Raw genomic sequence first — 16,912 nt, forward strand, 5'->3', positions numbered from 1 at the left:
CTCTACGAACGCACTTGCTGTGCCGTCTCCGTGTCGTCGTCACTTCGGCCCGACGTCTCTTTTGTCCGAAGCCTACATTCGTTCTATTCAGTTTCAATGCATACCTTGTCTTAGCCTACTCTAAACCCCTTATTCATTTAACGTTTACTAAAGTTGACAAGCTCATAATAATTTGTCCGTTTCCGACGTATTGGTATGACGTAATGGGACAAACGATTATTACCGCCTTGTCAACTTTAGTAAACGTTTATGATTAAGGGGGTAAATATCTATGTGGTATTTCGGATTTTCGGTGTGTTTGGGTCGTTTATTCTACTTTCAGTCTATGCTGTAACTATGTTTAAATGCGTCAATTGTGGTATTTATTTGTATATATGTTGAAATATAAAAACAGGTAGTATATAATTGTCGTTATTTTAAGGATCAATTTTAGTCGCATAATTCTAAGTAACTATTTTTCACAGCTGCGTCGTTTCTTGGTGTTAATTGATTTGCCAAGAGTGATGGACTGATGCAACGTATACGGCGTGAGAGCAGTTTTACATTGTCCGATAGATTGTACTCGATTCTGATAATGTTCGTAGATAATTAATCGGTATTCGGATGATAGAGACGCTGAAATATATTGGCACCATTTACGTTACTGTAAGGACAACCTCACCTGTGTGGCGGTGTAAAATGTGCTATTAAAATAGTGACTGACCTTTATATTTGAAGTTCAGAATAGTGTAGTGATACACCGCAGTCGAGGGGGCATTTTGCGGGCACGTCGGTTAGTAAAGTTTATAAATAAAACAGTAAATGTGTTAATTGTCAGAACAAGGTATTTGTACTTAGTATTTGTTACCTGGTATGTAATTATAATGATGCATGACAACTATTCTTTATATTTTTCCTAGAGATTTACACACAATGTTGGCAATTCAGGATTAATTTATTTTTGATGTTAAGTTATCATGATGATAACGGCTAAAAGACTAGGTAAGTTACAAATATTAAGTACAAGTATGTGTACTTGTAAATTAAGTTTTTTTTACCTTACTAATTGTCGTGCCCGCAAAATGCTCCCTCGGGTGCGATGTATGTTAGTTGCCCACTTGTTGTCACATGAGACAGGATAATGTACGTGGTGTAAGATTGGTGACGTAATTCCAGGTGTACAGCGACGCCGACATCGTGCTGTCGGCGGAGTGGGTCCCGCCGGTGTGCTTGCCGCGCGGCGAGCCGCCGCTGTCGGCGCCGCCGCTCGGCGAGGCGGAGCGCGCGCCGCGCAAGCCCGCCGCCGTCTCCTTCTCGCTCGACGGCAACAACCAGAAGGAGGACGCGAACAAGCCTGACAAGAAGAACAAGGTTAGTTTTCCCAGGTGATACTCGGTATCACCTAGGATGATCCAGTTAGGCCCACTTGCACCATCCTAACAACCCGGGGTTAAGCGGTAAAACCGCTAACCCTGTGTCAAAGTGTACTGCCAACCATGGTAGCTCCAGGTTTAACCGGTTTACCACAGGTTAGTGGAGTGGTGCAAAAGGGCCTTAGGTCTGTACCATACTGTTCTACCTTAAGGATGGCCAGGAGGCGCCATAAGCCTTCAGTAAGGAATGCATATACTTGGAAAATTTCGACCTATGCCGCTGTAGCCCGGTAGCGGCGGTAGCCGAATGGCACAGGCACCTGCCGCGATAGCAGAGGACGCTGGTTCGATTCCAGCCTGGGGCACTGGAGGCCTTGGTCACTTTTTCTTAGTGTATGACATTTGTTTCATAGGCCTCTGGGCGCCTAGAGGATAGAGAACTCAATTAGGGTTAACTTTAATCAATATAACATATTGTAAGGAAAAGTGGATTAATACAATCCCCTATAAAGAAAGCAACAGTTTCCATCTTACAATCGTGCTGAGATATATGATCAGTATTCTAAAACATACGCACGGAGCTCCCACTGCCGTGTACGTGACCAGCGGCATGCACTCGCCATACTGATGACGCGTCCTCCTAGTACACGTGTATTGTATGAGACTTGTTTCCATCTTCTGTGCTTTTATCGATTCACCGTTCACCGCTACTGTTTGCTTTCGTTGCAATATCTCATAAGGATTTTTTTGGCGGGCATATCTAAATAACTCATCGATAATAAGGTTTAAATCTAAAAAAACTTTCGTGCCTTTTTACTCGTACCAGTGTTATGTTATAGAACTGATATAATTAAAGAGAAATTAAATACTTAGAGAGAACAAAGTAATGATATATCAACTGCATAATATACATATTGATGAGTATGTTGGCTAGCAGTGTTTTCTATATAAGTATATATACTTAGCAGTAACCGTGACTGACGTCTTAAGATAAGCGGACTCGTTGATCATAATCAACCCCAAACAAAAGAAGTCTTAGTCACACACACCACACATATAGTTTGAGCAATACCTATCTATTGTGCTGTCATACAGATTGCTCGTATAAGGGGGTCACCGATACGAAAGATAAACTGAACATTTCTTATCGGTCTATCTTTCACTTCAGTCTTGTCATGTAGCTACTGTAAACAAAACAGATCATTTTCCTTTTAGCACAATGGAATTTCTAGAATGTTTATTGTACTTTGGTATACTGCTACTAGAATTATGTGTTTTACTTTATATTTACGTCTGTTGTGGTTACTTAGAATTAGATAAGCATCAACCATGGTATTAGTTTTATAAGTATGTAGGATATTGGATAGGACTAGGATAAATAATATAGGTACATAATAGAATGGGAGCATTCTATGAAATTGTCTACCGTTTGTCCCATACAAACGCGAATTTTCTGAAGATTTGCAGGTATACAAGTTTCCTTTTCTATGACATATGGTCAAAAATATGCACAAAAAAATTATCGCCTGCTTTAAATGACGATAAAAGGTCGCAACACTGGAAATTAAATGCGTTTGTACGGGACAGCCCGTGGAATGCTCCAATGAACAAAACCGGGTAACAATAAGTGTATATTGTAAACAGATGCTGAAGCGGCTCTCGTACCCGCTGTCGTGGGTGGAGGGGCTGACGGGCGAGGGCGCGCCGGCCGCCGGCGAGGCGCTGCCCGCCGCCGACACGCACAACACCAGCGTCTTCTCCAAAGTATTCAACAGGTAGCGTCTTCACTCCGCCACCAATCACTTTACACGAACCACCGCCATGGACAACTGAACTGTCATACACGCTCGAAACCGGACGAAATTAAACAGTGCATTTGTCAGCTGCCCTTTTAAGAGGCGGATTATCCGTAGACGCATGAATATTGTTAGCCATGCGTCTCTTGCGAAGTTGTCCTGGCCCGTTAGATGAAGTTGCGCGCTGCTTAGTGCAATACATTGTACGGAAACCGGATCTTCGTTCGTTGGCTCGGCTTCGAGTATACTCGTAACATTTGCAGTTAAATAATGTTGACCAGTCATGTTTGATTACCATTGATGACCAGTATGATATTTCAATTGTCTGTGCCACACCTAACTGATCATTATATGCAATTCGAATAGTATGCAATACTCATTCTAATAATTCATACAAAAATAAGGTAAACTTTACTATTTAGGCCGTGATAGCATGAAATCTAAATGATTAAATACCTTTTTTGCATCAAAGCACCTGAGGCGCAATTCCAAACATGTTTGAGACGGCTCGTGATATCATAAATAGAATGAATTTAAGTTTCTCTATGGAAATTTATTGTTGATAACCTCCATTGACAAAAGTTGTCCTATGATTATCAAATCACAAGCCGTCGTTAAAACAAATCGAATGAGGGCTACCGCATATGAATTCCTCGCTAGAGGCGCTAGTATACATAGATTGAGGTCTCTGAAATGTCAATTGTCACTGTTTCGACGAGTGAGTTATGCGCGTTTATTATTACAATTATAATTATTTTGTGAACATGTTTGTATGAGTGACGGCTCAATAAGGGAGTACTTTAAAAGTGGAGTAAAAAAGAGGTGCAAAATTAGACGGGGTTTTACGGTATGGAGATATGGTATATATTATATGGTTGGGAATAAAAAACTATGTCGCACCCATAAACAATAACTTTTGCCGAGTGTACTTTGAACCTTACCTGTGGCGCCAACCGGTGAGAAAAAAAAGGTAGCCCTCATTGCCGTTGTTAGGTTGCCATCCACGAACAGAGGGCAAGGCAGACCACCGTTACTTTTATCTTACCGCTTGAATGGATGCTAATAGTGCCACGGACCGACGCCAACAACACGAGGCTGACAGGCTCCAACTGTGTTTACCAACATCACATCTAGCTCACACTTACAATACATTTATTTCCAATGTATCTACGATAATGACCATTATTCGCCAATCGTCTCAAAAGTATTTAGAATTCACCGCGCATAATACGTAAACACTGTAATATATTACTCACAAAAGTAACAATTGCTAAAGCCTAACATAGATTAATGATTGCAATGAAACATTTTTGTTTTGCTACCGTGGATGCTATCTGGATTTGACTCGGGCCGCTCTGTTCATTGCTAAAGCTCGCCAATGAACCTAGTGGAGTTCGGTACTGGTTTGTTCCTGAGTAAAACCCCCTCCGAAGAGGCCCCGCACGACGCGCTCGCCGCCCCGGGGTACGTCACTCGCTGCCGGAAACTCCATGTGCCAAGTCGTTATGTGAATGTCTGCCTTGAGGAAACATCGAGACCACAACGCTCTTGTCTTTCTGGCTCTTGCCTCTACCGGTCTGCTCACTTCATTGACTGTGCTAGTGTACAGGGTTTCGTAACTAAAGCTACGCAATTGAGGCGCAAGGTTCCACCATCCTCTCAAAAACAACTCATGCCACGCAGTTCCGTTACTCTAGACTAGAACAGATTGTTCTCATGTTTATAGAGCATTTCAAAATGTTATTGAATTATGAATATTTAATCAAATCGAAATATCACCATCTAAGACGTGTAGATGTATTTTACTAGTTTAAAAAGAAAGATTTGTATAATAACCCATTGAGTGGCAGGATGCCGAAAACGGTCAATTCAAGCCAATATGGCACCTGAAGGACCTAAACCTTTTATATTATAAATATTATAATATAGTGCAGTACGTTCACGTCTCAAAATGTAGATGCGGACGACAAAAGGCGAATAATATGTTCCTATACACCTTAATATATGGGAAACAAGCTAGTGTATAGGTACATATTTTGGCATTTTATCCGTATTAGGAGCAACTTTATCTTTATCCGTATTGATATTTTCAGACGTGACTGTTATATAATCTTCCTCACTATGTAAAAATTCGCGATATGCTGATTAGTAAGCTTACTTTAATAATATTTGTCTCGTTAAAAGGCTATCGTATAGGTATCGCGCGTTACCGTGTACGGCTATAGTTAGGAAACCCTAGAATAGACTGGCACATTTCTATCTTTGTTCGCGCGGCGCGACTTCAGAGTTAAAGGGGTGAGACAACTCGAGCTTAGTAAAGTGTCGCTGTGGTCAATGTCGTCTCCTATTTTTAATCACGTTTCTCTTTTAGAAAGCAATTTCACAACTGTCTCTGTGTTTCTACTGTCTTGTGTTAGCTAATTTTCGATTGCGATTACAAATAAATTTGTTTTATTTTATACCTATTATTTGCTTTGTTATCCTAAATGAGGTTAATATCGTCCGGAATGGCATGTTGTATCAGTGTTAGGAAAATAATAGAACCATTGTACGGATGCTATCCCCGTCTAGCGAAACCTATCTCGAAACCTCCCATGTCGCACCCTAGCCAATCATAACATACTACTCGTAATACGTCATGAGACTTCATCATCTAACTTGTTTTAGACCTGTTCGAGTCTCGATTTATTATCATCATCATTTGGCATTATCATCGTACGTCATACTAAGAGCACTTAAATTATTATGGCACTGTCATTGTTGTGTTCATTGTGCATTGACTAAATGTTTAAAGCATGTTAAGCTTGTATATGTTCGGCTACAAGGAATAACGCCCATTGCGAAATATTCTTCGAGCTATCTCAACGGATGCCACGTTTTTTATAACCCTAACTATCCTCGTACTTCGTGGTAACGAAGATTGCGTTCCTACCCCCGGATAACTTATCTAATGTTACGTTGACGTTCTAGTTGTAATCTGTGTGGCCCATTATACATGTTTAGGTTAACGCGGAGGCGTGGTCTTGCTATCAGGTAAATATTGGTATATTAGAAAGTTGGTAAAAATAACAAGTGTCCAGAAACATTTGGCAATATTACGCATTTTAATATCTAAAGTAGCATTCCTTTTCATGAGGTAACCAAACATAGTATCACCATGAAATAAATGGTATTACGACCATTACCGAATTTTTTTGGACTCTATTTGTTACATACAATTTTCCACAATATATGAACCAAACAAGACCTTTTACCTAATTGTTTTTTGCTTGCAGGAGACTAATGTATTTTTTATACCTTATCTATCATGTCGGACTGTAGGTACTCGAATAGAATGGATAAATCACGATCGATACGAGTAACCTGATTGCTCCAAATTTTTCTTTTGTACGTTTTATCTATATGGTTCTCGAGGTCGACTTACCAAAGCTGCTAATAATGAATTGATTAGGGTAATAGATACGTTCCATGTGTGAACGGTAAAATTCTTATACAATAAAACATTTTATTAATTTAGTCGCATTAATTTTCGTCGAGTTTGCTGAATCGAAATGTACATGAACGAATTATTTACCGACTGTAAACAAGCGGATAAGAGTAGTCTCTTATCGGCAGGATAAGCAGGATCTAGTGTTTATGAGTCACTAATTTGACATTGTTACAATGAAGGTCCTTTGACGATGTGATGTAGAATCAGTACAGTTCACAGTATTTATTCCTGATTGGCGCACTTATGCGAAAACCGCGCGGAACTCCGCGTGCGCGCCACGTTATCCAAGCAGCAATAATGGTTTTGCACAGCCATATCTTGTCGCAAATGAGCCAAGAATAAATCGGCCTAATGATTAATATTGCCGAATCCGTGTAAAACTAATGCGCATAACATTTTGTATATATGTTATGCGCATCTCCCCAGCCATTTTACGGGACAGAGACTTATGCAGTGTGTGTCTACAGGCGCAGCTCGCTAGGTGGGTTCGGGCGCGCGACGCCGAAGCCGGCGGCCGGCACGCAGCCGCGCCTCGACTACCGCAGCATGGTCTCGGTCGACGACATGCCCGATCTCTTCGCTTCGTTTGACAGTCAGTATCAATAATACTAATGTTGAACTATGTATGATCCTAGTCTAAGCGCCACTTGCACCATCTCACTAACTCGGGGTTAATCAGTTAAACCGTTAACCCAGTGTCAAATTGTACTGGTAACCATGGTAACTCCAGGTTTAACCGGTTAACCCCGGGTTAGTGGAATGGTGCAGGTGGGCCTAAGTAGAGTAAGTAACTAAGGATGAACTAATGTATCGGCCCCACTCCAAATACCATTTACTTACTACTTCAGAGGGAACACTGGGAAGTTTAACCTACCGAAAAAAATAATTGCTTAGCCTGCAAAAAACTTATTAAATAATTTATAATTCTTAGGAAATGGTTTCAACAGATATTTGTTTTTAAATATGGCTTTTGCACATGGCGCATGGCGTGTGCTTGTATCTGGTGCGAGTTACTTTGCTCAAGCACCTCAACATGCGCGGGTTACATGCGCCATCATGTGCAAGATCCATATGATCATATTTTTGAACATTCCACCGAATAAAACTGTTTAGTTCAAGTTTAAACTTTTCTTGGTTTCTACTACCAATGTTTTTGTCAGTTGTATATTAGTACTCGTTTCCGCAGAGCTAATCCCTCGGCCTGCGCGGCCCAGCGACGACCCGCCGCTGTACCTGCGCCTGCGCATGGGCAAGCCGGCGGGCCGCCCGCTGCCGCGCACAACGCCCCTCATGTCCTACGGCCGCAAGCGCATGAAGCCCGAATACTGGTTCGGCGTGCCCAGAAACAGGTCACTTTCCTTAACCATTTGTCTCTTAGGGGGGCTTTAAAGACGTGAAGCCTGTAGGAGGAGCGGAACGAGACAAAGCTTACCAACACGAAGGAGAAAGAGGGTCTCGGAAACATGACGTAATATTATTACCATAATAAACACTACAATGCGAGAAAACTGAAGGTAACATCATGGCACAGAAATAACATGGACATTATTGTTAAAATTGTGCAGGCTGGCACAGGCGCCACTTTAGGTTAATTAAGGATTATGTGTGATGTGCTCATGTGTCTACCTACTGTAAATTTATTTATTTATTTTTAAAGATTAAAAGGCACATTTTTGTGAAGCTTGTAATTGATGGAAAATATTATTTATACAGGGTGGACGACTTGTTCAAGTTCCTGACACACTGGGTGCCGGACCGGTACGGGCCCCTGGGCGACGTGTCCGCGCAGGGCTTCGAGCTCATCGACTCGGACACCGAGTGGGACGATGACGACCACAAACCGCACAAGGTCAGCGCTCGCTACTCTACTCCCCGCCACCGTTCGCGGTCCCGGGACACTGGCCCGGACCGGTACGGGTCGCCAGGCGACGTGTCCGCGCAGGGCTTCGAGCTCATCGACTCGGACACCGAGTGGGACGATGACGACCACAAACCGCACAAGGTCAGCGCTCGCTACTCTACTCCCCGCCACCGTTCGCGGTCCCGGGACACTGGCCCGGACCGGTACGGGTCGCCAGGCGACGTGTCCGCGCAGGGCTTCGAGCTCATCGACTCGGACACCGAGTGGGACGATGACGACCACAAACCGCACAAGGTCAGCGCTCGCTACTCTACTCCCCGCCACCGTTCGCGGTCCCGGGACACTGGCCCGGACCGGTACGGGTCGCCAGGCGACGTGTCCGCGCAGGGCTTCGAGCTCATCGACTCGGACACCGAGTGGGACGATGACGACCACAAACCGCACAAGGTCAGCGCTCGCTACTCTACTCCCCGCCACCGTTCGCGGTCCCGGGACACTGGCCCGGACCGGTACGGGTCGCCAGGCGACGTGTCCGCGCAGAGCTTCGAGCTCATCGACTCGGACACCGAGTGGGACGATGACGACCACAAGCCGCGCAAGGTCAGCACTCGCTACACTACTCCCCGCCACCGTTAGCGGTTCCGGGACACAGGCCAGGACCGGTACGAGTCGCCAGGCCGTGTCCGCGCAGGGCTAGGAGCTCATTGACACTGACACCGAGTGGGACGATGACGACCACAAGCCGCGCATGGTCAGCACTTAATCTCCGCCACCGTTCCCGCAGTTGGACGGTAATATACAGTACAGTCGTCGGGGGAACGACCGAAATTTTTGTATCCAAGTGATAAAAATACAGCTAGATGGGTTATCATAATAGTTCATAGTAAATAAGGCTCATAGTATTAAGGTAGGTAAGTATACTAAAATTTATATATTTCCTAGAACAAATGAAGTGACTCGAAATTAATTAATACAGACTTATACGTACAGTAGTTAATTTAATTACAAGTGTGTTATGTAGAATAGATACGACATACAATAGATAGCAGCGATGTAACACAAAAACTTATCGCTAGATTAGTATCGCGACCCATCAAGATAAGGGTAACTGAGTGACATATTTATGAGCATCTCAGAGGTCGCGCGCTAATCGCGAGTAATGAGTAATAATTAGCGAGTAAGATGCGACGGGAGCCGGTGATGATGTGAGTGTTGTCGCAGGGCGAGCGCACCGGCAGCTCGGGCGACGTGTCCGACATCACGCGCGAGTCCTGGGAGGTGAGTGTCACACACACGCCACCCCCACTTGTTTACTTTTTCTCTACTTACATTTATTGTAATCTGTTTTACGAACGCGTTCGATTTGTGAATTAACAATGCTTCATTAACACACTTTGCCGTCAACATTGCATCTATATCCCACATTCCACATCAGTACACATTGAACATGATTGTTTTTTGATATTTCATTCAATTCTTTTTAAAATTGCACTATGAGTATGTAAATGTTTACCTTGTTTGCATATTACGTGTCTGCCCGCCGCTCATGCGGCAGTGACGCATCGATGTCGCGACGCGTACCATTGTAGCCTCATACTACATAAATATTATTGCTGATCGCCGCTTCACCAATTAACATTATATTGTTAACTTGCCATAGTTATACTTATATCAATAGCAATATGTGTACCACTTCACTAATTTGAGGCATTTAACATATGGTTAACGGTCTATAGAAAAATAATTAAAATACTTTAAGAATGTTACTAACATTAATTTATACTTAAGCATCCAATACTCCTACTATCATCATATTCTACCAAAACAATATACCTATAGGCACACAAGGCATTATAAATTATAATACACATAATGATAATTTAAAATAATAAGGCTTCCGTTAATCCGACAGTATTACGACATACCTGTAATAAAAAGACTTCATATTAGTTGAAAATTGGCGTCCATGATTTTGATTTCACATGGGCTTATGTTAGCTATTGAAGTGGGTCTCGTTAAATAATGTCGGATTAGAAGGATGTGCATTCGAGTGGGTATATTAACTGTGATGTGTGTGCGGCTGCGTAGCTGCTGAAGGCGCCGTACGTGAAAATATATTCGATAATGAAGAGCCAGGCGGAGGCGCTGGGCGACTCGCTCGGCGAGGAGCCGCGGCCCGAGGTACTGTCCGCGCGCCGGCGGCTGCGACCCGGCCGTGCCCGCCCTGCCCATAACCTATACCCGGTGTCCGCGCCTAACGCATAAAGCTACCTTCAAACTATTCTCAATGCGATATGTGGCAACAATAAGGGCACTATCCGAATCGCAGCCCGCCTGCTCCTGTAGCGCGAGTGTACCGCACCCTATCATAGAGAATGATCTAGTCAACAATGCACTAATTACTATAGATTTATACGTATAGTCAGATAAAATAACAACCAGATTGTATGTCTGTTAAAAGTAGTAAGCTTAATGTTAGCGTGAATGTTTTCCCATTGTTTGCTCTTTCAAAGTTTAAAATTTATACTTTGCTCCCGAAACCGATTAATGTTACATATTTGCACTTCAAAAGCCAGTGTGATTATCTTGACCTAAAGTGTTGTTATAGATATAGCGTAGTTTCACTCGTTATTAGTTTACTGTAAAGGTTGAGTTGTAATGAGCGATGCACCGAACAATGCGTGAACGCTGCGGCAGCACAGCGTCGAGGTAAGCGACGCCCTACTCTCCACTAGAGTTTAGTATTGCACTGTACCTATCCGTTATTGGCTTGTAGACCACCTCGTATTGAAATATATACCTCTGTAAATTCATAAAATTTTATGATAATTATGATCCGTATACATGTTAATTGATACCTAAACAAGGGATTGACGTTTACTCCGCAAAACCTGCAGGTTTTTTCTTTAATTACGTACTGAATACTAATAATAAATTGACAATATTTACAGTCCGCAAGATCTTAGAATAACATTCAGATTGTATAAAAAGATACTTGGGGTATCGCCGACGATACGCGAATGTGTTGCTTATTATTTTTTTAATATTTCACGAAACTTACGAAAAACCGCATCGTAATCGGCGTATCCGTTGGAGAGCTACGATGCCACAGACAGACAGACTTCGGCGTCAATCATTAAACACCGCGCTTTTTAAACATTAAAAACCATTCGAATACTGACGTTGTTCGATATGTCAAAAGTTTGAAGCACAAAATTATTTTGAATTACCTACACGATTAGGTACGTTCGATTCTACACGAAAACCGACTTTCTTAGAGGTCACGGTCTACAGTCCGTACTTCAGGTTATTTACGTACGAATACCACGTACTTGAAGTATGTATTGACCTTTCATTGTATTTTCAACTGAATGCGAAAACAACAAGTACTGACTGAAGCTGAATTAAATTGCAGGTATACGAATGAAACAAGTAAGTTATATAAATAATCATAAAACCCGTAAACCCAACAAAAAAACACTGATAAAATAAATCACTTTAAACAATATCAACGACTGACATGTCGACAGGTTCAAAACCGTTTTAAAAATACTAAAAACCAAAAAGTATGTATCACCACAGTCCACACCTTATAAAACAAAGTCCCTCGCCGCGTCTGTCTGTTTGTGTGTATGTATTATTCGCGATAAACTCAAAAAATACTGAACGGATTTTCATTGCAATATTCACCTATCAATAGAGTGATTCCTGAGGAAGGTTTAGATAGGTGTATAATTTTATTTGTTAAGGTTTTGTGTAATCTGTGATAGGCCGGGGCGGGTCGCTAGTATTCAATAAAACTATAGGTAGCTACTGTAAATGGTAGTTCCGGTACCTATACGATTAATTATTCTAGTTTTTTTCATAATTCTATTTGGGGTTTCTTACGTCAAAAGGAAAAAACGGAACTCTCATAGATAACTTTGTTGTCCGTCCGTCCGTCTGTCTATTAAGTAGACCCTTTATCTCGGGAACGCTTAGAGGTAAATTAAAACCATATACCTACCCAAGTTTACAGTCCCTTGAAGCTGAGAAAAAATAAATTTCTAAGTTAACTTAAAATAAGATACGGCCGTTTATCCCGCTATAAACGTAGGTATATTTCGACACTGTCAACTCAAGGGGAACAAAATTTATAGTGCACTTTCCGTTGACCTACAACTATGAAATTTGGCAAGTAATATCGTCTTACACACTTAAATTTCGACTCGCACTTGTCCGGTTTTTAATAAAGAAAGAAAACTAACTCGTGATGTACTTTTGTTACGACAGAAAATGGTAATGAGTGCCGGTCAGTGATACATACCTATTATACCTACTTACTTTACTCTTTGGATACATACCAAAGAATATAATATACCGGGTGTGGCCTGTAATATGAGCAAAAAATTAAACTGTAGGCTGTACTCCTCATACTAACTAACATTTGTTGAGATACTTTTAAAAATAACTTGTGGTTTGATTATTAATACACTTTAAAGTTTATCCTAAGACGTAATATATTGCGAACTTTGTTGTGTTTAAGGCGTGACAAGCAACGTCAATCACAATGATAAGGCGTGGCGATGGCGTCCATTGCAGACAATATTTATTTTGTATGAAAAATAGGGAGTCTAAATAATTCATAATTTTTAAAAGTTGTAGGTCAAAAGTTTCACCGTTTGAGGAGTAAAATCTATGTTTTAATTAGTTGCTCATGTTACAGGCCACACCCGGTATAATACTCACTATACATCTTCGAGCAACACCGGCTTCCGACAGGTCGGAAGGGAGGGGCCCAAGCGATATCTCGCCGTACAAATCTTTCTGCCATTTTTCGCGGGGGGAAAGGTGCACACAGTCGCATTTCTCACACACTTACATACAAAATCCAATCTGTAATGACGACACAAATACATAGAAAATGACACACGTCAAAGACAAATCTTGCAAACCTCGATCTCTTTTTGTGTACGGACGAGTGACTAGTGTCACAACACGCACACTAACACATTTTCGTTGAAGTATGTCATTGTATTCTGAGAGATGTGAAGTCGGATTTGTCGCTCGACCGATCCGCAATTTGTACTGAGCGAGCAAAATCGATAAATCCAACAATTACTTGAGACTAAAATATAATAATTGTATTTAAATGTAATTTAACGTATGATATGTAAAAAAAATATTACATGTGAAATGTAACACTTTCTTTTTGTAAATTTGATGTCCCCGACCTCTTTTTATAACAAAAAACCGAGCAAACAGGCATTTTTGTGCACCAGTGTTCACGCGCGCGTCTGGACTCGGTCTAGTGAAAAATCCAAGTGCAACTAGTTTTATTCCCCGCGCTAGATTAGATTGACGCGCTAATCTTGTACCTCGGCAGAGGGGAAATAGTGCGAATGCCGCCTCCCTTCCGTGTTGCTCGAAGCTATACATCGATTGCGAACGTACTGTTATGGAGTGTAGAAGTAACCTCTACCTTCCATAGTACTGTTGGTCCATGGCTTCCTTCATCTAAATTAAATGTCTTTGACCAATCTTTGACTGCATGCACAACTCAATGTCATTGCAGTCATTCTGACGTTTTAAATACTCTCGATTCAACAGGAAACTTTTCTTACTAATATTACTCTTTGTTTTTTTGGCATGTACATAAATTAAAATTCGTACGTATTATAATAATCACTTTATCAGAATCTGTCCCTATATAAAAACTAAATCTGATTTTGGGCCGCTTTGCTACATAAATGGTGAGCTTTATATTTCTTATTAGTCTTAAACTAATAACGCATAGACAGATAGTCCCCATACGGTGAACCTGCCAAAAGTGAAGCCGAAACACGATGGATGTGTGCGTGCGACACTCGTGTTTTACGCTCAGCAAACACACACATATATACAAAATATGTTGCCAGTATTCATTTACATCTCTCAAAGTAGGGGATTTTTAACAACATCCACACTTGGTTATTAATAATTAGGAAGTGTGTAGATTCGATTTTGTAGCAAAAGCTTTTTGGGATTTATTGCATTTCTGTACTTTGTGAAATAAGGTTTAAATAAATAGCTGATAAGTTTTTACTATTTTATTTTTATTCAACAAAATAAAAGTGCATAAAATAATAAGAATACATTTAAATATGACAGAGCATATTCGACTGTGTTTAGTCGGTTTCCAATGTTTCCATATTGCGTCATTCCGATTTAGTCAATTTTTTTTCCTTCCATCTCGCAGACAGCAGATCAGTCAGAAAACTGAAACGAACACATAATAAAAATAAGAAAAAAACGAAGTACCTAAATAATTAACTTAATTATAATTTTCTACAATTATACAATGAAATTCAATTGAGCGTATTTATTTTAGAATGTAGACGTCATGTCCCATTTGGAGGAAAAAATATTCACTACACTGGCAACATTTAGAAGAAATGGCAGCTGACGAAAATTTGGATTTTTGTATTTACGATTATGTAAAAATATCACTTTAAACTCGGTACTTACGCGTGAAATGTAATGTCGGGCGGTTTGTTTTTATTATATGATGTGTTGTGACACCCATTCACTGTACAAACAACCATCTTTCCTGTAGTTTTTGATTTTTAAACGGGAGGTGTACACACACCGATTTGACTTTGAGTACTGCGACGGCCGTTCGAATACGACGATACGAGTGTGACGAGACGTCGCACTTGAAATGGCTTCACTGGGGGTGTACGGACTAGGGATCTATGCCTTATAAATCTATGTTATTAGTAATGTCTTAAGTCTCTCATTAAGCCATTAAAAAACTTGAAAGAATAATAAAGTCTGAGTAAAACTAAAATACTAGCCAATTATGTGCAGCAAACATGCCTTCTAGAAGTTTAATACGTTATTAATCGACTTCTAGTTGATTCCTAATGATGATGTCGACAAGACAATGAGGCATTAATTATATCTCGCGAATTACGACAAAATGGGTAATGAGTTCGACGGTTCCTGTGACTGGTATAGAAATATATGCCCATATTGTACACTTGTTACTTGTTTATAAATAACAGGGGACGTATTTATTATACCTTTGCCGCCAACGCCCCGACCCCACAAAAAATAAACCTAAACGTCACGCACAAATAACAAAAAATCATTAATATTGTTCTTTAGGATGTTAGGGATTATATTCAATTAAAATATTGGAATTAAATTGAAGCCATCAAAGAAAGCTTAGAAGAAGATATAGTCTAGCATGACTGCAATATCCTTAATGAATTATTTATAGATAATTTCAAATTTGTCTATTATTTCTGGACGTGTTTTTTCGCCATACTGGAGTAAGGTAGTGGAGAAAGATGTAATATATCATATATCATACAAATATTTGCCCTACCGTGATAGAAACCTTATGTCCCAAACCGCTAGTATTTCCGTCAACTAGACTTGACTAACCTACAAAATTATATCGACGAAGACTATTCTCCTAAAATAAAATCTGTGTCGTCATATCCAACAACAAAAAGCAGACAGCATAATTTAATTTGACACCTCTGTTTATTGTAATGGTCGTATACCTACGGGTTTCGGACAGACGTTTCCGTCGCGTGGTCGGATGCAGAGCGCGCCGCTATTACATTGTAACGACACTTGTACAACGAAAACGGCCCTACGGCTTTATTGAAAGGATATATTAAAACCTACTACGCTCGTATGTCTATTTTTTTTCAAATCCTACTGATGCAAACAAAGCTAGCTTCTGCTTGGGACTTCGTCGGCGTGGGATGATGACGATGGATGCTAAAATACACAGGCATTAGGTATATAATAGGACTTCAGTTTAGTAAATGACGTTGCGATACAATTAAATGACGCAAAGAAGATTTTAGATAAAACATAATAAATAAAGAAGTGTCATTAGACTCATTAGGAAACCAATTGATTAGAAATGGTATACTACAGATAGTCGATTTCTCCTTGACCTACAGTCCTACACGATGCGAGTGGTCGTGTGTTTCGTAAGACCAAGCCGAAGGTGAAGACCGACATTCTAGCACCGGAAGATCACCAATCACTGGTTTTTTTCCATTATTAGTCTACGTAAATAAGTTATAATAAATAAATTAATTACTATTGAGGACCGATCTGGCCTAGTGGTTAGTAACCGTGCCTTCGAAGCCGATGGTCCTAGGTTCGAATCCCGGTAAGGGTATTTATTTGTGTTATGATCACAGATATTTGTTCCCGAGGCATGGTTGTTTTCTATGAATATATGTAAGTACATAATGTATTTATCTAAATAAGTATGTTTATATCGTCACCTAGTACCCATAGTACAGGCTATGCTTAGTTTGAGGCTAATATTTATTTATTTATATTTATAAATAGACCAGCGACAAATAGATCCGTTGTTAAGTGACCACGTTAAGTAAGTAAGCTAGCGTCACCTGATTCGATA

General features: G+C 40.7%; 1 protein-coding gene and 1 long non-coding RNA gene across 24 annotated transcripts in view; one reads left to right on the top strand and one right to left on the bottom strand.

Annotated features, from left to right (window-relative positions):
• Positions 1–16,912, top strand: part of LOC134679503 (TLD domain-containing protein 2) — a 125,770-nt gene that overhangs the window by 89,037 nt on the left and 19,821 nt on the right. For 10 of the 23 annotated variants that reach the window (XM_063538439.1, XM_063538447.1, XM_063538438.1 and 7 more), the window contains 8 exons: positions 1,156–1,350; positions 2,997–3,127; positions 4,520–4,612; positions 7,106–7,230; positions 7,825–7,987; positions 8,352–8,946; positions 9,721–9,777; positions 10,588–10,680. In XM_063538439.1, coding sequence (XP_063394509.1) covers positions 1,156–1,350; positions 2,997–3,127; positions 4,520–4,612; positions 7,106–7,230; positions 7,825–7,987; positions 8,352–8,946; positions 9,721–9,777; positions 10,588–10,680 — 1,452 coding nt within the window. Of the gene's footprint in view, positions 1–1,155; positions 1,351–2,996; positions 3,128–4,519; positions 4,613–7,105; positions 7,231–7,824; positions 7,988–8,351; positions 8,947–9,046; positions 9,100–9,204; positions 9,251–9,720; positions 9,778–10,587; positions 10,681–16,912 lie in introns of those variants that run through there. The other 13 variants (XM_063538448.1, XM_063538457.1, XM_063538458.1 and 10 more) reach the window with 9 other exon arrangements.
• On the bottom strand, positions 14,553–15,178 carry LOC134679436 (uncharacterized). The gene is made up of 2 exons (XR_010100330.1): positions 14,986–15,178; positions 14,553–14,736 (listed from the first exon to the last, which is right to left on the bottom strand). It is a non-coding gene; the product is annotated as an uncharacterized LOC134679436 (long non-coding RNA).

This window comes from Cydia fagiglandana, chromosome Z (assembly GCF_963556715.1).
Source record: "Cydia fagiglandana chromosome Z, ilCydFagi1.1, whole genome shotgun sequence".
NCBI classification, from domain to species: Eukaryota; Metazoa; Arthropoda; class Insecta; order Lepidoptera; family Tortricidae; genus Cydia; species Cydia fagiglandana.